This window comes from Ylistrum balloti, unplaced genomic scaffold (genome assembly GCF_031769215.1).
Source record: "Ylistrum balloti isolate Yb309-2 unplaced genomic scaffold, AGI_CSIRO_Ybal_v1 Utg370204, whole genome shotgun sequence".
Classification (NCBI taxonomy): domain Eukaryota; kingdom Metazoa; phylum Mollusca; class Bivalvia; order Pectinida; family Pectinidae; genus Ylistrum; species Ylistrum balloti.
The window spans coordinates 357399-382266 of record NW_026782177.1 but is presented as its reverse complement, the minus strand read 5'-3'; the positions used below and the strand labels follow the sequence as shown (position 1 = coordinate 382266).

Below are 24868 nucleotides of genomic sequence, written 5' to 3'. Positions count from 1 at the left end.
AACGACAAACTGTTGATTTCTTCAGTTATTCATTTTGTTTCACGGTATTTCATCTTGACTAGGATAGTATGAATGAATTGGCATGCATAGCCTTGTGGAACTGGGATCAAGGGCAATAACTCTGTAACAGGAAGGCTACATAGGAAACACATTGGGGTTGATGGGAATATGCAAGAGTTATCTTCCTACAATTTAAACATATTTCCTCTGATAATGAATTCACAATGAATCCTTGACAGCCTAAATAATAAAATATTGAATGCACGAACAATGTCAAGTTTGACATAGAAATGTTTTCCATATTATAATACTGTTACTTGCCATGTTTTTATAGATTTCTAACTCTGGTGAATACTAGCTGCATTACACCTCTCAGCTAAATAGAACTTCTCTTTAGATGGTGGGTTAAGTGTCAGACTAGTAAGCCAGAGGTCCTGAGTTCGAATTTTAGCAGAGGCTTTGAAGTATATAACGACCTCTGTTACATATTTTTGATTTTTTTTTTCCATTTCTTGTTGTCTTTAAGGAACAAAATCATACATCTCAAGGATTCATTATTTGTAACCCAATGTCTGTTTATCTGTTTATATCAAATAATCTGGTTTCTTTTGGTTATATTGAAAATGTCTTACAATTTTTTTTTTAAATAACCCCTTCTTAATGATGAAATAAAGATTTCTTCTTATCATTACACTGTCTGAATCATGTTAATCTTTAAAGTTGTTGAAAATTTTCCAGGATAAATTGAGAAAATTGATATTAAAATTTGTTTGATCCACTGACATTGGGTTTCATACCTACACGATGCAATCCATTCTATTTTTAGCACAAACATTTAGAATTCTATAAATAACTATCTAATAAATTCTAAACATCGAAAACAAAAATTTGCCAAAAACAGATCATGCTGATCATGCAGTCATGCACGATGTAAGTGCAACATCAATTTCTCAACTAGACGTGAAACAGAACAATACGAAACATTTAGGTGCATGTGTAATTGTTGATGGTGGATTGTGATAACAAGGGAAAACTAGGTGACATAAAAAACACTTGATTAAACTTTAATTAATTGAGACAAAAATAAAAGAAAAATTATAAACGGATCAGTTCTACCAGGACAACAGGGAAAGACAACTCTAACAACGGACGACTCGGAAACAGACAGTCACGTGGGACTACTAAACATCACTGACCAATGGATCTCCGTTTCCTGTTGGCTTCATTTCCAGGGTTTTTGCCTTTTGTGGCTGTGGGCTGTTTCCCGCGGAAATTACCCCCTGTGTGTCGTAACCGACATCCTCCGGACGGATCCGCAGTAAGGCGGGGTCTTCATCTTTAGCAGTGGCCCATGGATAAGTCTCCAGGACCCAGTCTGTGGGGTCCTCCCATGGAGCACGTCGGCCATAAACCTTAAAAATAAATACATGGTCATGGTTAGATGAAAAATTTCAAATTGTATGTAAAAGAGTAATAAATTTGAATACTTTGTCTTATTTTTCCTTTAACTGTTTTGAAATTTTAATATTCAGTTGGATAAAACAGCTAGAGGAACAGTTTACAAAGAAATGCTGTCTTTTCCTCTCTCAGGTACTAGTAGCTTGGCATAGCCCAAAGACAATCTACCCTATTTGGAATTTCCAATATTACATTCCCTCTCAATAATATCCACAATATATACAGTCCCTCCTTTCTGATATTCATAATAACTATAAACTCCTCCCTCAGTAAACCGTTCCCTTTGAAATTAACAGCCCTGAAATCAACAATACCTGTAGCCCCTCCCCCTGTAATATACAATACCTGTGACCCCTTCCCCTGTAATATACAATACCTGTAGCCCCTCCCCCTGTAATATACAATACCTGTAGCCCCTCCCCCTGTAATATACAATACCTGTAGCCCCTCCCTCACTGCCTCCAACATGTACGGTATGATGGAGTAATTCCAAAGGTCTGTGAACCAGATCTTGGAGCCAGGGATCTCCATGGGGCAGGAGAGGAACAGTCTTGGTCCTGGAATTCACACAAATTTTAATCCATTACTACAAGTTTTCTGTATAATGAGTTGGTCAGAAGGTAAGAGTTTAGTGTACAAAGTGAACTCAGACCATACTAGAATGAAAATCCATCAGTGTTAAACAAAACAGAATTAACAAAAACACGACCAATGAAAGTCAATCACTTTTAAGTAAGGAAGGGAAAATGTTAATAAAAAAATAAAGAATTGAATCCAGCAAATAAATTTTATAGAATCTCTCACATGAAAGGAATTTTGTCAGTTCTATAAACCAAACAAAAGAAAGAGAAATTGATCTCCATATATACAGTGTATTAGAATAATCTCTGACCAAAAAAATTAAATCTTTAAATCAATACTCACCTATCGTGACATCAGATGAGCTGTGCGTCTCCAGGAACTTGTTCAGGTGGAGCCAGACTTTCGGGATCCAATCGATGATTTTGTTGAGGTCGTTGTTCCTGATACTTGTTCGTACTTCTGCCTCGACCAACTTCCTTCGGAGATAACGGCCCAGGAAACCTTTGACCGGTTCCATGTGATTGGCACAAAGAACCCAGCGGAAATTGTGGTGGAGCTGTAGGTTGGTAGTGGAACACGTCGCCTGATTCATTGTACCAATGATGTATGGACTGAGAACAAAAGAGTTCATGGTTTTATTTTTTTCATTCAACTTTCATCAAATAAAATAAAAATAGTTTCATAATCAAGATGAAATAATCAAGACATGTAAGACTCTAAATATGACCCTAGTGATATTTCACCCTATGGCATCTCAAAACAAATTCACACGTTATTAAATTCTTCATCAGTTTGATTAAAAACTGCAAACAATAATTTTTTTTTTCTGTCTTTCATATTGTATGTTCACACAATAAATCTATATTAGTTATATTAAATAATCAATTATCTACTGATTAATTTATAAAAGAATTAGAAAATAAGAATTCCTACATTTTCAGTTGTCTTATAAAAATACTGCCACGACAATGAGGCTCTTCCATAACATCAAAGGTTATGTAAAATATTGTTATGAAAGCACAAAATTAAATTCTGTAAGCCTCACCATTTCTGGTACTTGACGGAGAGAAAGCCATTGAAGACCTCCCCAAGAGAACCAACATGATGGAGGTTATCAAGAATAATGACGCTCGGCAATTCTCCCACGCTAGAATTCTCACACTGGTCAGCGATGTTAGAGAGGTACTGCCTTAGTTCCTTGGCAGACTTGTGGTCGACGTTGAAGGTTGCGACTGAACCAGCAGTCAGTTCCTTCCCAGACCTGAGGTACAAAACAAACATGTTCCGAGTCCGAGGCTTTTACTCTCAGTATAGCAAAGGTCTCACTCTACCCATCAATAAGAATTGTGGAAAACTTGCCAACCCCTTTCCCTTCCCTGAAGTGGGAAATGACTAATAGTTCTTTCAGAATGAAAATGAGTTGGCTGGATAAATGAAGCTAAATTGTAGTTGGGAAAATTAAGCCATATTTATACAGTTTTTTCCTTTTTTTTTTTCAACAGTACATTTGTTTTACATGAAACAGCAAGATCACACATATAGACACAGAAATTAGCATCACATCAATGTCGACTGATGTTACTGAAAAACATTGAAACTTTCTGATCTCTATCTTAATAAAACAGATTAAATGAATCATTAATCTGTTATTTATAAACAATCTCACCTGAGTACCAGGTGTTCCGCCAGTTTCTGTGCCAGGTATGTCTTTCCGGTTCCACTCGGCCCACAAAGAATGATTCGGCGGTGTTCCAGGAGCAGTGACACATACCTCTGTACAATAGACTTCGGGATTAATGTCTCAAATGCTAAGGAGTCCACGCTGTTCTGTTTTGTACCTGGAAACAAAGGTCAACCCAGGTCAAGTAAACAGAGGAACATCATTGTTGGAAAATAAAAAAAATTGAAAATTGTTCATTCACTCAATAATTTTTCAGCATTTTTAGTTTTTGCAATTATACCTTTGAGACATATTCCTATTTGCATTGTGTCTCCGACCAGGTAGCCCACGGGTAATAATTCTGGTAAATCAGCATTTTTGGTTCGGATTATCTCCCCTATATGGTACATACAAACACTCTCTGCACTCAAACCTAAGTTTGTAACAGGATCTACCCGTAACACATACTCCTGAAAAAGAAATAATTGAAATATGAAACATTATATTTTGAAATGAAAATTCAAAACAAATTTAGAATTATCATCCAATATTCTCTCATGAACATGTGATGCAAAAACCCTTGGCTTTATATGGCAAGCACCATTCCTTATTTTCAAAAGAACGTCAACAAAATTAAAATCAAATACATGATGTTTCCTTGAATGATACATTATACACAAAGACAAAAATATCTTAAATCCAACCAGTACTGATGATATTGACCTGATACAAATTAAGGTTGATAAATATTTGCGTTGACCTCGACAGAGGATAATAAATGTACAGTAACTACATTAACACTGAAATAATCAGTGTTTATCTTTTATTTACCTTTAATATCTTTCTAACGATGTTGTCTAGAATATCCCATTTTGTCTTTCCACTGACCGATAATGAACCAATCAATACTTCTGCAGGTTTCTGGAAAAAAAAAAAATAAAATAAAATAAATAAATACAGAATACACAAAAGACTTATATTATGCTCAAAAACAAGACAGAAGTAAGAACTGATGTTTTTGCATTTTTGATGGATATTTTTTCTCCTCTCACACTAAAGAAGATTTCTAGTCAGAAAGCCGTTGGGATCCATACGGCTGACTTAACTGAATTCAAAAAATCTGTAAAACCATTTATATGAGAGATGATAAATTGTAAGTAGAAATGTCTGTGTGTGAGTAGCAGTCTGCAGTGTATCCCAGACATGCATAAAAGTCATCACTGAAATCACATCTATCTGTGGTGTCATCTTTATCGTCTTAATATTTCAAGAATTATGGGAAATTTGAATATGAAAAGACCCCGATATTTTTTAACTTAGATAACACAGTATATGATATCACAATAGCAAAAGCAATATCACATCAACAATATTGAAATAAATATACGCATTGACTGAGAGAAATTACCTCCACTCCCATTCGCATCGGGTCAGGATTTGAGCCAAGATACACCATAATAGTAACCCTCTTGCCCTCTCGGTCCGGAGTCTCTGCTAGCAACATTTCTGTAAACAAATTAGTAAAATAAAACCCTCATAGCTAAATCCCCTTATAAATTCAGTCATGTTAAGACTCGGGGGAAAAAAATTATCTCATTTTCAGAATCTATATATTTGTTAGAATTTGATAACATTCAAATTTTTCCCCTACAGCCACAAGGACGATGGACAGTAGTTTTTGCCAATATCTTAATCAATGTTATAATATTTAACATTTTTTCCATTAATTACAATTGTAGCTAATTGAACAATTATTATCAATACAAAGGTATATATACCTAAACTAGGCTGTTCTTGCATGCTCAGCGACCTTTCAAGTGTATCACTGTTACTTCCTGCTCGTGTGTGGGCTAGGGAATTCTGGGATGTGTTCAAATTTCTTGCAGACATCATTCGTTGTAATCTATCATTATCCGCTTTCAAGGCACCCATTTCAGACTGCGAAAAAGAAGAAGAAATATATAAAACTTGAAATCAATGTATAAAATAGCTCTATAGTTCCACATTACACGAGACAATTAAAACACCAACACCATTTCTGTTGTATTTCAAACCGAATTTATTTTCAAGTTGGACTTAAAACGGAGGATGCTATGATAAAACTCCATTCCCCACTGCAGACAACCCTCAATTTAAACTTCTTGGTCATCCATCAGTATATATAAGCTGTCTTTAACAAGCTAAGGTGCACAATTAGTTCCACTGGGGTGTTCACTTTCTTCTGGCAACAGACGTAAACCCAATAAAATTTACATAAACTCTTCATCACATTACACTCCCTACCGCCTTAGTTGGCTTTCTAGGACCATTGGAGACTTAAATAGAAGCATTTGTTGTGACGAGGGTGCTGATATGGACAGACGAATGTCTTGTGCGAAACATCCCCTACCATGATTGCGAGTCTGCCGTATTTATGTATATAGACTGAAGTCAGCTCACCCTCGTCCTAACTTTGCCACCAAATCACTGAATTGCCACTGGTTTCTATTGGAGCTGCCTACATAGTTATATTCTATATCTTGTCTATGGACATAGATGAGCCACTAACATAAACAAAACGGCCAAGTTAAACTGTTGATATATCAATGCAACCAAGTATATACGATGTTCTGACAACATAAATTCAACTGCTCTTTCCAAATAGAATCGATGACATGTGTAGTTTTCTAGAGGAAAGTGCCAACACAATTGTAGATAAGTGTTGTTGGAGTGTACTAGTTAATATCTTCCACAAGACACCCTAAATATTGGTAATATTGCCAGATCAAAATACTATTTACAAAATCCTGTATGGTGTTGAACATTTTCCCCTTCAGGCAAAACCTGAGTCATTCACCATAATGATGTCCTTATTTCTCAACAAAATTTTACCTTCATTTTTGTCATTGTTTCGCGCAGTTGTTCCAACTGGTGAGCAGACGACAGCGCCTCCAGTCGGATATCTGTCAGTTTCATGTCTTTATCACGTAACTGTTTTCTTAATTCTAATACTGATCCCATATCTTCTGCCTCGTACAATCTGTGTTGATAAAAAACAACAACATTAGTACAGATACAAATACGATGAACACATCCTTTGTATAGTAACTATCACCTATATCACTACCACAACATCACTGTCATCCTTTGTATAGTAACTATCACCTATATCACTACCACAGCATCACTGTCATCCTTTGTATAGTAACTATCACCTATATCACTACCACAGCATCACTGTCATCCTTTGTATAGTAACTATCACCTATATCACTACCACAGCATCACTGTCATCTTTTGTATAGTAACTATCACCTATATCACTACCACAGCATCACTGTCATCCTTTGTATAGTAACTATCACCTATATCACTACCACAGCATCACTGTCATCCTTTGTATAGTAACTATCACCTATATCACTACCACTAACTATCACCTATATCACTACCACAGCATCACTGTCATCCTTTGTATAGTAACTATCACCTATATCACTACCACAGCATCACTGTCATCCTTTGTATAGTAACTATCACCTATATCACTACCACTAACTATCACCTATATCACTACCACAGCATCACTGTCATCCTTTGTATAGTAACTATCACCTATATCACTACCACTAACTATCACCTATATCACTACCACAGCATCACTGTCATCCTTTGTATAGTAACTATCACCTATATCACTACCACAGCATCACTGTCATCCTTTGTATAGTAACTATCACCTATATCACTACCACTAACTATCACCTATATCACTACCACAGCATCACTGTCATCCTTTGTATAGTAACTATCACCTATATCACTACCACAGCATCACTGTCATCCTTTGTATAGTAACTATCACCTATATCACTACCACAGCATCACTGTCATCCTTTGTATAGTAACTATCACCTATATCACTACCACAGCATCACTGTCATCCTTTGTATAGTAACTATCACCTATATCACTACCACAGCATCACTGTCATCCTTTGTATAGTAACTATCACCTATATCACTACCACAGCATCACTGTCATCCTTTGTATAGTAACTATCACCTATATCACTACCACAGCATCACTGTCATCCTTTGTATAGTAACTATCACCTATATCACTACCACAGCATCACTGTCATCCTTTGTATAGTAACTATCACCTATATCACTACCACAACATCACTGTCATCCTTTGTATAGTAACTATCACCTATATCACTACCACAACATCACTGTCATCCTTTGTATAGTAACTATCACCTATATCACTACCACAGCATCACTGTCATCTTATTTGAGGACAGCTTTGTTCGTTTATATTTTATTGAAATGCAAGCAATTGATAAATGTGCCATGAAGTTACTAGAATTCCTGTGAAAAACAGCACAAATTGTAATGAGTTTGTGAAGTAACCATTTATATTTGGAACATTCCACATTTTTTGTTTACTAAAGGTTTCCATCATTTAATGGTGGATGATTCCATTACAAATTTGGTATGAAAACAGGCTATCCAGGAGAGCACCTGTTTACAAAGACCATCTGTGTTAAGTGACCATCTGTTTAGAGCATGTGTATAATGACCACTGTGTACAAAGACCTGTGTATAATGACCAATGTGTACAGAGACCTGTGTATAATGACCACTGTGTACAAAGACCTGTGTATAGAGACCACTTGTTTGTAATGACAACCTCTCAATCAGACAATGTTTTACTCTCTATATTGGGCAGTCTCTGTAGACAGGTTTTCCTTTATTTGTTATTCCTGAGGAATACATACGCTGACGAGGAGTGGGATCCCTTAATGAGTCCAGAGCCATTAGGCATGTGGACCTGCAACAATGGAGAGTTTGGAGCAGACATATTTGAACGGAAACTTGTGCTATCCAGTTCACAATCAGACATGGAACCGTTCCGATTCTTCTTCCGTGAAAATGCTTTACTGAATGAACTCCGTAACTGTAAATGAAACAAGAAGTCATTTCATCTCTTCTATCTGCGAAATATATACTTACAATGTTGTCAGTTTTCATTTTCAGTATATACATACTATAGGCATAGATATATGGGCTACCTAATGAACACTGTAAAATTTAGAAACTCATTTACATTTTTTAAAAAGAAAATTTACTTATCTTCTTATACATCACTGAGTATATTTTATGAAAATTAATTCCTTATATGGAAAGTAGTAGATCAGATTATGGCATAAATTCTAAGAATAAAAAGTTTCAGTGTTTATAGGTTGTAATGTTTACTATTATTGATTTTCAGCAATGAAAAGTCATTGTTTTGTGACAAAACCCCAGTGAACATCAGTTTTACGTAACAATGGGCCTCATTGATTTCTCTGTGAGCTAGATTGTAAACAATCTTAAAACACATGTATCCTGACACAGGATAAAAATCTTCATAAGGGTTTCAACTGGTAGAATATTGATTTTTTTTTCTTAATTCTATCTTTTGTTAAATGACAAAGCAAGGTTGTACAAGAGATTTGATTAATTTTTCTTTCCATAAAAAGACCATCTTTCACATGAAGGACAGACTGATGGCACCAACCTATAACATAGAAAAATGCTTTAAACTTGATGAACTTACAGTCTTTATCTACAGAATGCCATTTTCTCATCTGCATGTTTTGTGTATCTTATCTTCCTTGCAATAAGCCAATTGGACTATTTTCCCTTACTCATAAGCAGAGGAGTGGGCTTAGTACAGACACAGCATTTCTCTATTATTCTGAACAGCAATATTTGTGGGTGGGCTTATTACAGGATGACGAAACAGTATTTGTTTATATTTTATCGAACAGCAATATCTGTAGGTGGGCTTACCACAGGATGACAAAACAGCATTTGTTTATATTTTTACTGAAGAGAAATATTTGTAGGTGGGCTTATTACAGGATGACGAAACAGCTTTTGTTTATATCTTATCTGATACTATGATAAATGTTAATACCCTTCATTGACTTGTGAGCATGTAATATCACCTCAGGACTGACAATGCTAAATCTATAGATTTCATAACACTTTTTCTTTTATGCTTTTAGAGATCTACCTAACTGATAATATTTTTTCAGTTTTCAAAAACCATTTTAATTCCTGCTTTACTTACTGATATTTAAAGAAAGATGTCATAATTTTAAAATAAAAATCATGAGAAGGTCTTTATTATAATGATAAACTTGCTCAGAAACTGCAGGGGCCGATGGAACAACTTACCCATCCTTTCTTTTTCTTTTTCTTGCCCACGTCTCCGTCTGTGGCAGCGGACTGTTGGCTTGTCAAACTACAGGCACTAGACATACTATTTATACTTGAAACACTATCAGTGGACATCTGTCTCGTCATGCGACCTTCTGAAAGTGGATGAAGACCAAAAAATATTACTGTCAAAAAATCAGTAAGTGGATATGTTTTTCTGTTTTGAAAATGAAAAATGTCTGTCAGCTTTCTTGACAGATAGAAATTAACAGCAAATTCAAAGTCAAGATTAAAGCTATGGGGCAAGTGCACCTCCCCATCTAGATTTTGACTTTTCTTTCAATCGCTCTGGTTTTTCCTCAGTTGTCTTTGAGACTCAAGAGTCAGGCCCTTAGCATCACAGACAAGTCACAGAAGAAAGAAACAGCTGTATGATGTAGTTTATTTCATTGCTTGGCTCTACTGTATCTCACTCTAAATTTGTATTTAAAGGTGCTATTTACTTGTGTGCCTTTTGCATAATCTCAAATATTAAGGCAAAATAGTGTTCACTTGTTATAGGAAGACATTTATCAACGGTTTCTGTCTATTTTTAGCAACATAAGATGACCTTGACCCTATCAATAGACTTTCTGACCTTGAGAATGACCTTGTATTACAGATATGTCACAGTGGAAGAGCATCAATCAGACTTTATCTCGATTTCATCTCACCACAATCAAAACAAAATTTGTGAAATAAATGGACTAAAATTTACAATCTATAGCATCAGCACTTGCAGGCAGGGATTAGTCATAAATAGGCTGAAGAGAAAATATAATCAAAATGATACATATCTGAAATTTTCGGAGATTTAGTGAAATTATCCCATACATAAATAGCTATTTGTACAAAAACTGGGTTTCGTCAATATTAAAAAAAAATCCATATCTATGTCTCGTTCAAACTTCATGTGATAAAGATTCTCCATCTCATACAATTATGTTCAATTCTCGAATATCACAGAGAGAAATGAATTGGGGACAGAAGCAAGATGTGAGTAGTAGAGAAACTGAAATATCATTTGTGTGAGTCACCCCTTGGTTACCAATTATATATGTGAGAGCATGTCAGAAAAGATTGCGTTGCATGCCGGAAAAAAAATTACCACGAAAACAAAGATGGATCTCTGTGTTTTAAGTGCTCCAAGCAATGAATGACACGGAACAATGGAATGCCACCGAGATTTCCATCCCTTGTAAAATTTGTCTTCTGTGAACTTTTAAGAAACTGTTTATATTGATGCCGATATACGGGAGTATTTTTTTAAAAACACTTTTTATCTTTTTGGAGATCATAATATATGTCTCCAGATCCCACGGCCAAAATTATCAAAATTGTGTCAAAATTTATCAATAATGAATAACAATGCTAAATAATCTATGATTTTTGAAATTAATGAAAGAAAAAAATTTTCAAAATGTTGATAAGATTTGTTTTCAAAATTTCCAAATTTCATCCAATAGTGAAACTATTATTATAAAAGTATGAAAACAAAAAAATCTGTAATGAAAATTTATACATCTAAACAAAACATTTTGCGAAATATTAATTTTGTTTTGAAATTGAAAAAAAGAAAAGAATAAGAGATTATTGTGTTGTAAAAAGAAAACCAAAAGTTGATAATATAAACCAATTCCTCTTGTATATTTACCAAGGGGCATGGGCAGCGTGTGGAAGGCGCGGCCGGGGGTGTGGTGTGGCGAGGGTTGATGGTGAGGACTACAGTTCGCGACCATACCCGGCGATGTGTGTCGGCGACCAGCATTGGGACTGATGATCGGATCTGGGATATTAAGGCCACTTTGTCGTTTCAACGCCTCAATAGTAACACGAAGTTCATTTAACTCGGAGTCCTGCAAAAATGAAATGGCAAAAAGATGATTACCATGCTATAATTAATTTTGTATAGAGAAAGATCTTCGTGAAAATATGATTATATATATACCCAGTAAATCCAATGCTGTTACCCTTATCAAGAGCAACCAGTGCACAAATCAATTTAAAAAAAAAAGAAACAAAAAAAAATATTTTAAGTATTCAGATATATTTTTAGTGAAATTAAATGTATACTCAAAATATATCCCCTTTCACAGAAAATCTATCTCCTCCCTATTTCTTTGCCAAAAAGAAATTGCCAAAGGCAAATGATGATAATGAACTTTCCAGAAGCAACACAAACTATCATTTATCGGTGAGATATAATTATACTCTTTACTTGTGTTGAATGAAGAGTTCTGCAGATTGTGAGAGTACAGGTTATTGTCTGTTGTGTACACAATCATTCATACTGGCCAGTACTGAGGACATATCTTCAAACTCTACTATACATCCAGAATCAGATAGAAAAGAGTAAAAATATCAAAGTGATGGACAAATAGCTTCCCAAAACATCTTTTACGTTGTCAAAACATAAGAATGTTCACAGCACTGGCAAACTCTTAAAAGTCAGAACATGGAGTGTAACAGGTGAAAATTTGTTAATATTTCCTGTACAAACAAAAAATTAGCGGCACTGATTGTTTTATCAGGCTGAGTTTAAGTCAGCTATAACGCGAGGCGTCGCAACATCCAATATTATACCAACACTACAAAGGTCAGATACCTCTTCCCGATCTCTGTTCAAGCATCCGAAATGTTATGATATTTTTGTTATCATAATTTCTTGGCAAAGACACAGAAGTCACTTGCAACAATTACATCAGGTAAAAAACTTTCTTTCCGTACGAAACACGTTTGCTTGTGTATGTCATCAAACAAACTGGTTTTAGACTGAATAGTGTTTCATGTAAGTAGAATCTCCGTAAGATTGAAACAAATATTAAGACGTCGAAAGAAAACTTGACAGCCATAAGTCTTAATTCTGAATGGTGCACAAACTTGTAATACAGCTCCGAGTGTGAGTTAGCTTGACAGTTCGACACACGTGACTGTGGAATGTAACGAGCAAACAACCAAGACAACGCAAGTTGTAAAAGTCGATCAAATTACGTTTTGTAGATTTTTTCTTCAGCAACAAATTATCATCCTTTGTGAAGTTCTGCATCCAAACTCATGTACTGTTGTTAAAAGTTCTTGGGTTGTCCTACTTCTTTCATGTCGAGTTTTTTTTGTTCTGTTTAGTAGTCCACAAACCTTGACAGGACAAAAACAAGATGGCGGTTTTCTGATCATCAAGTGGCTTGAGCAATTTGTAAATGGAGGTTTTTTTGTGCACCCTGCTGGGGAGAATTGCAGTAAGTTAGGCTCCCAGAGCTGTACAGTAGTTTATTATCACCAAGACAAAAGTAATGAAGATCAGGTGGCTTATAAGAGGTACACAGTTGGCCAGATAAATACTGTGAAATTTGTAATAAAGAGATTTGTGTCAATCACACACAGCAACAGAACAAGCAATATAGCTTCAGACAAAAGAAAAACAATTACCATGTTACAAGGGGGAGGGGAAAGCCCCTCTGTAAGGTAGCAAAGTGTGTATGTATGGTTGTGTGTTTGTAATTTAGGGGGTTGGGGAATCAACTTTATGACAAAATTTCAGTCCTTAGTTAAGAAACAATCCACTACTGTTTTGGGCAAAAAAAATAGAAGTACTAGTTTTATTGCAGAGGAAATACAGAAGAAATGTTGTTTTGCAACTAATACTTCTGTAACGCTTGATTCTAAAGTCACAGGCATTGCAACAATGTAACAAACCTATGCTAAATTAAAACAAAAAAATCCCTGAACAGCCCTTTATCCAAAAAGCCAATATAGAAAATAAAGATACCTTGGAATTCCAGGAAGTTTAGAGTTTTCTTCTGTATATCAGGAATGTACATGTATTAAAATGTTCATTGTCCATTTGGAACACCCATTAACAGTTGAGGTTATGCATTTCTGCGATATGTGCCTGATTTACACTTTGAAGAAATGGGTCAAAACATACCTATATGTGTAATCATTGGCCACAGACAAAACAATTGACAGGTGATGTTTGGAATCAGGTGCAACAAGACGTATAACTCCTGGAAATAATTACCAAGTTCGTGTTTTACAGAAATAAAAACAGTGGCTGTCAAAGTCCTACCTCCTGCTGTCCTGGGTTGGGCGAGAGCCAATATGGTGGTGATACCTGATGGTGTTTTAAGGAAGGGCTGACAGTGCAACATGCATCACACGATTAACCTGCCACCAACGAATCAAATCGGCAGAGAAGGAAATATTACTGGAGATCTCCATAAGTCATACAATCAATGTCTGAACAGGGAAACTGTCATTAATATGTGATTACCAAAAATAATCTGACTTCCTTAATTTCACATGAACGAAAAATAACCCAAAGAATTTTTATCCATATTTCAAACTGTGTTTGGTTCTTAAAATTGCAGCAAACCTTTTAATCGTCGTTCAAACAAACCCTAATTTGATTTTAAAATCTTCAATAACCACACAACACATCTAATTCCTTTATAATCTTGGGCGAAACTTGCTCTCCCAAAAACTCCAAACTTCTCCAAAATGACATGAAGGTACTGGCTCTCCTTGCCTGAAACTTTTTTTTTATGAATGTCCCTGTTCCCTTGCATCCAAGAAATTGATATAGACAGTAATGGAACACTGAGAGATAAAATATACCAAAGTCATAGCTGCCCTTGCATAAATTTGATAAAATCCCTGAAGAAATGAAACTGCTAAAAATATGACATTGATATGTGATGTGCTTGTGTACCACTTTATATGTCTTCTTATAAAATAGCAGGGCATTAAAATCCTGTTAATATTTCATGAATTTTTTTTTCCATTTTATCATGTTCTGAACAAACAACATGAAGTAATTTGCTCCAGAAATTAAAAACCTATGAAACAATTAACGACAAGCTTGATACAGACTGTAAGATAAACTGGTATTAAACTGTAATTTGTATACAGAAATACTTCTGGTGATGGCTGAATGTCCTGGACAGTTAATTTCTCTACATTTCTGGTCCACCAAACATATTCTGATCAGTCAAGCACTGTGATAAAGTTCTGCACTGACCCTTCTGCCAATCTTATATGGAAACTGCTCCGAAATAGATAGTGGGTGTTTAATGAAATTTTTCGGATCTACTTTTGAACTTGATCACTTCTGTCATAACCATCATAGGATATGTTTTCATGTTGACATGAGTGTACTGACGTCAGTCGATATCAAATTCGCCACAAAATCTGCATCAAACAGACGTTTTATTTGAACAAATGCAATGTATTCTCTTCTTATTGTCTATCTCTTGTGATTCCCATACTTGCAAACTGTCTGAAAGTTTTATGTGAGAAATGGCCCGTTTCAAAATACCACGACTCAGAAAAATGCCTGATTTGACAATTTCATCATATTCTCAGATTTCTTTCTCCATTCTGGTTTTTGAATTCATGAATGATTTATAAGATATCCTATCAAATAAAATATGAAATTGGTCTCCAAACTTGACAGTCTTTCTCTTAAAAAGAGAGGGTTAGGAAATATGAATTTCATACAAATGTCACATTTCCTGAAATTGCTATGTTTACTTGGTAATGTACTTAGGTGTCGTCTGCTAGCTTGTTTCTGCTTAGGTTTCGTTTGACAGCTTGTTTCTGCTTAGGTGTCGTCTGCTAGCTTGTTTCTGCTTAGGTGTCGTCTGCTGGCTTGTTTCTGCTTAGGTGTCGTCTGCTGGCTTGTTTCTGCTTAGGTGTCGTCTGCTGGCTTGTTTCTGCTTAGGTGTCGTCTGCTGGCTTGTTTCTGCTAGCTATCAGTAGCTTTATCCATGAAGCTACACGTTTTCTTCAATCTCAACTCTTACAGTTTTAAACTTTGGAATTAATATAAGTGCAATTTTATTTAACAAGGATGTCATGCATCATTGAATCTAAACGTTATCATAATAAGTCAAATGAAAAATCTATTCAGGATAGGAAAAGTGATTGAAAACTCATGATTTCCCTCAAGATTTTCTGAAATATTTGTGCATAAGTGCACTTAATTTGATACAAAATAAATTTGAAGATTTCAACAACTACAAGCAAAATATATCACTTCAGGTAAATGTATAATGAGTACACAGCTATGAGTTAATAAATAAGATTCCAAGCACTTTGTGGCACCTATAGTCAGAAATTCTCCACTCTGGAACCTTGGTATTTAAATCATTAACAGAACAGCAAATGAAACGGGTAAATAATTATTTCCATAAATTTTATAAATGTTCAATAATAATATTTTTTTACATGGAAAGAACCTAATCTTGATTTATCTCTCTCTTCTGTTTTCTTTCATAATGACTGTACTTTGTTATAGTTGATTTGATGCTAACATCCATTTTGAATGACTACCCTTATATCAGCTTTCTGTATAGATTTTTTACAGTCTCTTAACAATCACAAATCACATAGAAGTTCTGGTGATTTTCACAGCAAACAAAATCAACTTCCGCATGCCTTATTTTATATCCGTTTTCAGTCAGAGTTCCTTCGTCCTTTTCTGACTCGAAATATCTCCCCATAGTCCTGCATATGAGGAAGCTGTCCGAAATTGCAGGAACACAATATCTCATAAACTGAGATATTCCCCCTCCGTTTCCCCTCCTTTATGAATCAATATCCTCCCTGTCTGATGTTTGGAGTCTCCATTTGGTTGACGAATGCCAAACCACACTTTTAGTATGCCCTGCGGAACTGTCCGAGGAATTATCACAAAGTACACTTACGCATAAACACCGCTATTATCCGGATCGTTTTGAAAAGCGAAATTATCTGAATATCCCATATTGATTATTTTTTATTTTTGTTTCCATTACCTAGATCGTGAATCAAAAACAAATTATCATTCAGTGTTAATAATTGACCTCTTAAGTGGCCCGAGGGAGCAGTCATTTGTGAAGTATACCCTTCAGGGAGCAGTCATTTCTGATAATTACCTTGATGTCATAGCTAAATTGCCTTAATTGAGTAAAGTACAATTGATCTTATCAAATAAATACTTGTTGTTATTTTTATATAAGTTGTAATCTTACAGGGACGCAATATATATATATATATATCGTTTGAATGGACAGCTTAACTCATGGCAAACCATGACAAATCTAATACTTTATCTAAATGGGACACCAAGAGAAATAAGATGAACAAGTTTCCTTCCTTCGTAAGTTTAAAACCAAAATTTGTTAAAAAAATAAATTATCTTAAATTACTAGCGGGAATTAAATTGCCAACCACAATGTTTCCAGGTCATGACTTGTCATTATCTCTCTACCTAGGTGGCGATGCCTATCACCTCAATCCTCGATAGACGCGACCTAACGGATATTGATAAATTTCTAAACTGACCTCATTACACCTTTAAATTAAAATGGCGATCAAAATTGCCACCAGGATATTTAAATATCGCATTTAAAGTGTTAAATTTGTTGATCCCCACACCAAAAAGAAAGATTACTCCCACCAGTGCTAAGTTAACACATAATAACGATTGAAGAAGTTACAGGTCATCACAGAAATATTGTAATCCTTGTGTTTTGTGGTAATTAAAACTTTCAGAATAATTATCTCATGGTTGGCAAGAAAATCTCTTTTTTAATAAAGAAAACAATAAAATATATTTCCATTTTTTTTAGCAATTCTTTTAAATCACTTTAAGAAAAACAATTAACACGGTGTATATCTGTACATCCATACAGATTCAAAATCTGATGTAAAAAAATGGTTGTAAATTATTACAACAGAACAATACAAAGATATTTGGGGGATAAACAAAACTTCCATCCTTATTCCCTTTTAAAACCATATTTCTGTTGTTTTGGACATTATAACCATTTCACTTTGAGGTGATAGTCACAGTGACCTCATTTAGTATTATAAATATATTCAACTTTGATCTTGATGTATTCACGGGCATACATAGGAAATATTGAATTTACCTAACCTTTGACATTGAGTTCACAGAAAATGTTGACCTTAACATCTTTTCTTAAACTTTCAACCTTGAAGTCAAAGACAGATGTTTAACCTTTGAATCTAAAACAATATGAAATATTCTACTTACTTCACCTTTGGTCTCAAGGTTATAGAAAATGTTCTACTTATTCATTGTTTGACCTTGTGATCAAAATTAAGCTGACAGTGACAGGTACATCTCACTTTTCAACAAGATTAGGAAAGAACATTTTACCTCTGGGGACAAGATACTTTTAAAACAAGAACAAGGAAAATAGACATTTAGATGTCAAAATCTGACTGCTTGAAATGAACAACTAGGCAGAGTAACTTAAAAAAATATCAGGAAAGAGTCAATCAAATCATCATCCGAAATGTAAAATCCAATCAAAGAGTAACATGATATAAGTATATAGACTAAAATCAACAAAGCAAATAGAGTTGATTATTAACTTTTGTTTAAGCTTAAAAGCAATCTTTAGGAAATTGAATGAAATTTTAATTACACAACTATTGCTTGATATGATTTCTTTCACAAAATCTAATATCACTATATAAGAAATATATGAAAAAAGACATCATTGTTTTGTTTAACAACGATGGTAAATAATTTTGTGTTGTTACACCTAAAACTATTGTAAAGTTATTATCTCCCCTTATCCTTAAAGATTACATCATAAGGTCATCAACTTAAGGTATCAAAATTAATTATGTCTATATATATACATATATATATGTACATATACAACATCCATCAAATTATGGTGAGATCTTACTTTATATAGAATGAAGGAACCCACACATTCCTATCAGGTTAAATCAGGTTTCAGTTTACATACATCAGAAGTCTCAAACAGTTTACAACTTGCGATGTCTATAGATCTACAAACACATTATATTTCTGAAGTCAATATACTGCCAAACACTAGATAAGTTAGATCTTTCAAAGATATGTATAATTCTTCAGTCAAAAAATGGTTACCATAGCTACCAGTGGGGGAGTAAATGTTAGTAGTGCAGCTTACCTTTTGTTCGGCTGTGCAGGTGAGATGCTGGAGCCGATTTGTCATATTGGACAGCGACTGTTCGAAGGCAGCCACCACATGGGCCTGCAAGTAGAATGCGCAAAATACTGTTACTATAAATACGACAGTTACTGATAAACTCCTGAACATCGAAAACTTAAAATCAATTTCCTAGGTGCTCATTTGAATACTCTCTGAGAGCTAATGTTATATTAGTGATGATATCTTTTGACAAGCTCAAAACAAACTACTGCCAAATGCTGGAGTCTAGCCGACCGCAGCATTCTCTAAGCATAGCAGGCGCACAACACAACGTCTTAAAGACTTTTTTTGTTTCATTGACTTTTTCCTCCATGATGTGCCATGTCAAAAGCCATCACAGGAAAATACAACTATTCAGGCCAAAATAATTTCTACTCCAGCCTGTGACGAGCCTTGTCCTATACATGACTATTAATCATTCAATATTCCTGTCTCACTGAGCTGAAAAGCACCAGACATTTTCTGCTGGCATCAAAAGTGGACCATATCAGCTATGTACAAATTTACAATTTTTATCCAGTGTTCCACAACAGGAAATTCAGTATTAACACCAAATTTCCTCTATGCAAGAAAAACTTCTCGAAGCAATCAAATATGTGTTGCTAGGAAACCATTAAAAAATATATGAAAAAGATAGGGGGAGGGGGGAAAGAATATGGCGACTTGGAGTAATCAAAGAAATAGGATATTTGTGTAAATTGTAAGTTATTTATAATTACTGACAGAAAAGATGAAAGTCGACCACACTCAATGAAACAGATATCAGGAATGTTATCGTAAAACTCGTCTATAAACGAAAGCCTCTGTGTGGTGTTTGCTGCCCTCTGTAATCTGTAGAATTCCTACCCAATGTCTAATGCTGAATAATTATTATGTGAAATGCAAGTATGACTTATTGAATAATTTTTGTGTAAGTAATGCTCTGCAATTCATCTGATAGATATATATACCTATAGAATGGTGGGGGAACATATCAGTAATTGGAAACAAATTTGATAGTATCATTTCCAAGCTGTGGTCAATTTGTAAACTTAATGAATATTCATATTAACAAATTGTTTGTCTATTTATAAACCATGATATTCGGTGTTAATGTCTGTCATGTTTAAGAAGATGCATAGGTTTAACTTGGTTAAGATAAAACGATTTGTAAAAATTCCTGATATCAGGAATTCGTTTCAAGACATTTTTTCATGTTTAAGCAAATATTCTGGAATTCTCAGGTACGTGTTCCTGATGCAGAAAAACAATGCATGGTTATCTAAGGCAAGATTTTCAGGCATTAAGTCAGCAGTATGTCAAACTCGGATAGGGCTTTCTGTAAATACCCTTGATAATTTTAGTGCTCCTTTCACACAGACGTGAATCAGTAATTCAGCCAGTCCAATTAATGTACACAAATCTTACAGTTTATGCCTGGCACAATGACCATAGCCCACGGCAATCTAATCTCCAGAACTCTTGTGAATTACAACACTTTCTAGTATTCTTCACAAAATATTCATACATAATCCGGAAAATAAATCAATTCATTTCCGTTCCACTATCAACACTAGAGAGTACCTTGGAGTATTGTTAATTTGTCTGCCATAGCAAGCAATTACACTGGGTAGTCGAGGATATAAGCAACTAAGAGACCGGCTTATTTGTAATTCATAACCCAATACTCTATCCCTGTTTCCGAAGTTGTGCTTCTGACATCACATTCCAATGAGAAATCTCAATTTCGTATTCTCTCCGAACTGTCAAAGAAAATTTCACCATTGTTGTATAATCACGGAGAATCTCAGAAAACACTGTAATCTGTACAGAGAAGAAGAGAAGACAGGATCACAATGCTAATGAGCCATTGAAGTCCTCTGGGATATTTTGTGATATGAGAGACAGCCAGAAAGGGAACAACACTTCTTTGACTGTTCGAAAAGAAACATCGCAAGGGAACTCAGCACAAGACAATGCAAACCAGAAATGGGATTCCATTTGTAAAATCCATTCTGCAAGTCAATTTGAATACATTACAATACTTTCACAGATTTCAACCAATTAAGCCTTCCCTAATTGGCTAAATGCTGATGTGATATTTAAAAAAAAAAAAAAAAACTGAGTTTTTAAACAAGTTCACTCAAGACTATGCAATTTAAATTTAACCCCATTTAGCAATTTGAAGGGGAAAAAAAAGAAAACAAATAGCTATTCTGCATTGGCAAATCAGTTTGTGGTTTTAAACGTTTTAAATCCATTTTCCTCTCTGGTAACAAGCAAGGTTTCTCAAGGATCTTTTCAACTGAACAAAATTTCGACATCACTATTGAAATTCGAGATATTTTGTCTATTACCAAATGTGAAAACACTTTCAAAAGGAAAAGAAAAATGTCAATTTCAATATTATTTTAGTAGTTTATAGATATTAAGCTGTAGTCCATAATCTGAATATTTCTGTTCTTAAATATTTATACTTTTTGAGTGATCATGAATTTATGTCACGGAAACAAATTTTGCAGATTTGAGGAAAAATTAGCATTTTAAATCAATCAAATGCAGAGGTTATCAAATTTTGTAAATCTATTTTTCGATTACAATGAGGTATTATTGATTTTGAGGACAGCCAACGTTTCTTCAATAAAGAATGAGCATTATTAAAACTGGAATGAAAATTAAACCATGTTTTCATTGATTCAACAAAATCATACAAGGTCACACAATGTTTTGAATATTACAGACAAAAATTCACAATCTTGATTTGATGTAGTAATTCTACAATCCATCATCCTCTTTTACCAAGAATCTGTATTCTTTACAAAAACGTAGTATTCTGGGCTTTTGGCCAAAACAACAGAATTTCTGGCTAAAACACAAACTATTTTATCAGTATTCTCTCGAGATTTCACCTATCAAAGTAATAGCCTATATTACAAGTTGGTAGGATCCCTGGCTAAACAAAGGGATTTAATTTGAAGATTCATGTACTACAAGGAGCTACCATCACATCAGAACAGTTAAAGCCCTCAGAGAAGACCCCCTCCACCCATGATTAAGCGGTCTAAGAAATATGGCTTGGATTAAGTAATAATTTCTCTGCCATCTGGAATTACCATCATATCTGTATCGTACAATAAACTCCAGGTGTAAGCTTCTACAGGTAAATATTTACCGTTCGTTTCATTATTGAAAATATTTGATTCCACCAGGGAAACAACAAAGCTTGTAAGGCTTCTCTAGCCAGTCTCTTGAGCTAACAATATCACTTCACTCAATATGAAAAGGTTCAGACAAGTAGAAATTATATGGTTTGGCAATCAGATTTATATTAGATAGTTAATATCTGTTTCCGTCCAAATGACTAAATAATGCAATACAACTCTCCTCCAATTTTGGTGGAGTAGTCCCCATTTTTTAAATCCAAAATCTACCCCCCCAAAAAATAATTTAATGTACCAATGCATTAATATTTTGTTTCTCTAAATTTTGATTCTCTAAAATAAAATAAAATAATTTCCGCAATCAACACATAATAATATTTACATTAATTTATGTTTCGATATGTGGATCTCAAAACCAATCTTTATACCAGTCGACCTTCCACCAGAGTTCTGATTGGGATCACATCTATTGCCTTGGTGGTCATAAACGTCTTGCAGAGACTTTCATCTTCTCTTACTAATCTGTGACAAGTACCTCGCCAGTATTGATTAACTTCCATCTTATCTTTCGAGTATTCTCACAGATTTCTTAACGAGATATGTTAGCCTTTGCTAATATACCACAAGAATTCGGAAAGAGTTGGAAAGAGTCGCCACTTAAACCGATTTGAACTCAACAAGATCAGATAAAAAATTCATAATGATGAATTCTGAGAAACATTAAAGAACCCATCATCCCAACTACTACTATTTACTGAAATGATGATCTTTTACTGAAAAGCACGTAAATTATACAAAGAGTGCTTATATCATCACCATTAGATGAAAAGTGTTCATTTCTAATGTTAATTTCAAGTGTTATCACACTGATTTTACCTAAATCTTGAACCTTATCATTACCCGTACCTTGCTGTAGGCATGATATATATCAAAATCTTATGAGAAATACTTCAAAAGAAGATTCAGAAGCTGAGAATTTCCAGGGATGTTTTACTATAAGAAACACCTCCAATATGGATCATCTTTTGGAAATGACAATATTTTCAAAATTTATAATAAGGTTCAAGTTCATTTTCAGTATAACCCAAAAAGTTCTGTCAAAGTGAACCTATCTTGAATTTCAAATTACGGTACCCCAAATCCCTCCTCAAAGATTTTTGCCCCATCCACCATTCGCCTCTCATACACTTGTTGCAAAGGCAAATTCTCTACAAGGAATACCATATTTAATCACAGTCAATATCAGGCAAACCTACTTTAGAAATAAGATTAAAGTTTGCATGCAAAAGAATTCTGCTGACATAGCATGCTAAGCTAGTGCAGTTTCATTCTGACCTATGACCTCAGATGTTTATGAACTCTGACCTTTGCATGCCATTGATTCGTGGTTGTAGTACAAGTGACCCAGGAATCTTTCTGACATTTATATTTCTGGCTATCTCTCTAGGGTCAATGGTATCTAGTCTACCCACTGATAGCAGATACAAGATGGACAAAATCAGTCATTTGATTGGTGGATGCTGACAAAATCTTCCACCTGATTGGCTACATTAGTTCAATTAGTATTTCAAGATAACCCCAGTGACACCTGGATCAACCTACACATTATACAATGTTCTCAGAGCCTGATAGGGACCATTCTGGTCAGTGACGAAGTCTTAATGGTCCAAAACTACCATGAGTCAGACTCACTTCTGCTCTTGAAGTGAAACAGATAAGACACTAGATAAATTCTAACAAAGCATGACCAGGATGGCCTGCAAGTTGTAGCCATGGGAACAACAAATTGAGCTGAAAATTTTCTCTTTCATCAAAATGGTCTTAATTCCATCGATCTGAATTTCATAGGCTAAAGAGAATTCCACACAGTGAAACCTCTTAACCAGTCAGATGTTGTTATGCACAGGTACCATAATATCAAGGTTTTTAATGTCAAGCTTAATCTGTTACCAGAGGATCAGCTGAAAGTGTAGTGTAGACAGGTAAACATAAACCTATGGTAATATTTACAAAAATTTTAAGTCTTAAGATAAGCTCCAGAACTAGTTTTTAGTTTCCATATTAAACAAAGTCTGTCATATTCAGCTTACACATGTATGAAGGGAAACGAGAAACTAGGCTTTCTGATACATAAATTTATATACGAAAACTTTGAATAGATTCACATAACTTTCATTCATAATTGATAAGACTTTCTTAACCAAGATTTAATTTCAGAAATTCTGGTTTTGATCTTTATTGGAAAATTAAAATTCGTCTTTACTTGGTAAACCTTTTGATATTATGATAAACATAAAAAGTGTTAGTAAGTTTTCTTCTGGTTATCAACCTTTCAAAGCAGCTTAAACACAACGCTAGTCTTAATAAATGTGGGTGTGTACTGCAGTAATTAAATTAAATTTCAGTGTTTTAATTAGATAACACCAAAGATTTGAATAAAAAAAAAATCCATGATCAAATTATAGTTTATGAAGAGGAATTACAGAATGATTCGGAATATGTATGGTCTAATTATGTGCAGCAACAATATATTCATGACCAGATGTGGAATTAGGACAGAGTAATGTACATATGGAACCTCACTAAGTATAGGGTTATTTAGTTAGGCATACAAGCTTGACACACTTAGGCAAACTGATCAATGAAAATACCATTACTCCAGACAGATGAGGGAGAAGTCATTGATTGCTAACTGGCAGTAAGGGAGGTTTCATTGATTTTTTTTCACAAGTGTAAATATTTTGTTTCTACCAAAAGCTTGCAGAAGTGATCTAAAACAAAATGACAACTGAATTGAAT

At 34.6% G+C, this 24868-nt stretch overlaps 1 protein-coding gene across 1 annotated transcript in view; it reads right to left on the bottom strand.

The window, feature by feature from the left end:
* The window catches only part of LOC132551540 (neuron navigator 2-like), a 149096-nt gene that overhangs the window by 5830 nt on the left and 118398 nt on the right, over positions 1 to 24868 (bottom strand). Inside the window, 14 exon segments of the mRNA XM_060215692.1 lie at positions 1197 to 1412; positions 1897 to 2015; positions 2383 to 2651; positions 3086 to 3301; positions 3707 to 3878; positions 4002 to 4170; positions 4532 to 4621; positions 5088 to 5249; positions 5414 to 5638; positions 6572 to 6719; positions 8466 to 8644; positions 9913 to 10049; positions 11588 to 11789; positions 18888 to 18971. Of these exon segments, the coding sequence (XP_060071675.1) occupies positions 1197 to 1412; positions 1897 to 2015; positions 2383 to 2651; positions 3086 to 3301; positions 3707 to 3878; positions 4002 to 4170; positions 4532 to 4621; positions 5088 to 5249; positions 5414 to 5638; positions 6572 to 6719; positions 8466 to 8644; positions 9913 to 10049; positions 11588 to 11789; positions 18888 to 18971 (2388 nt within the window).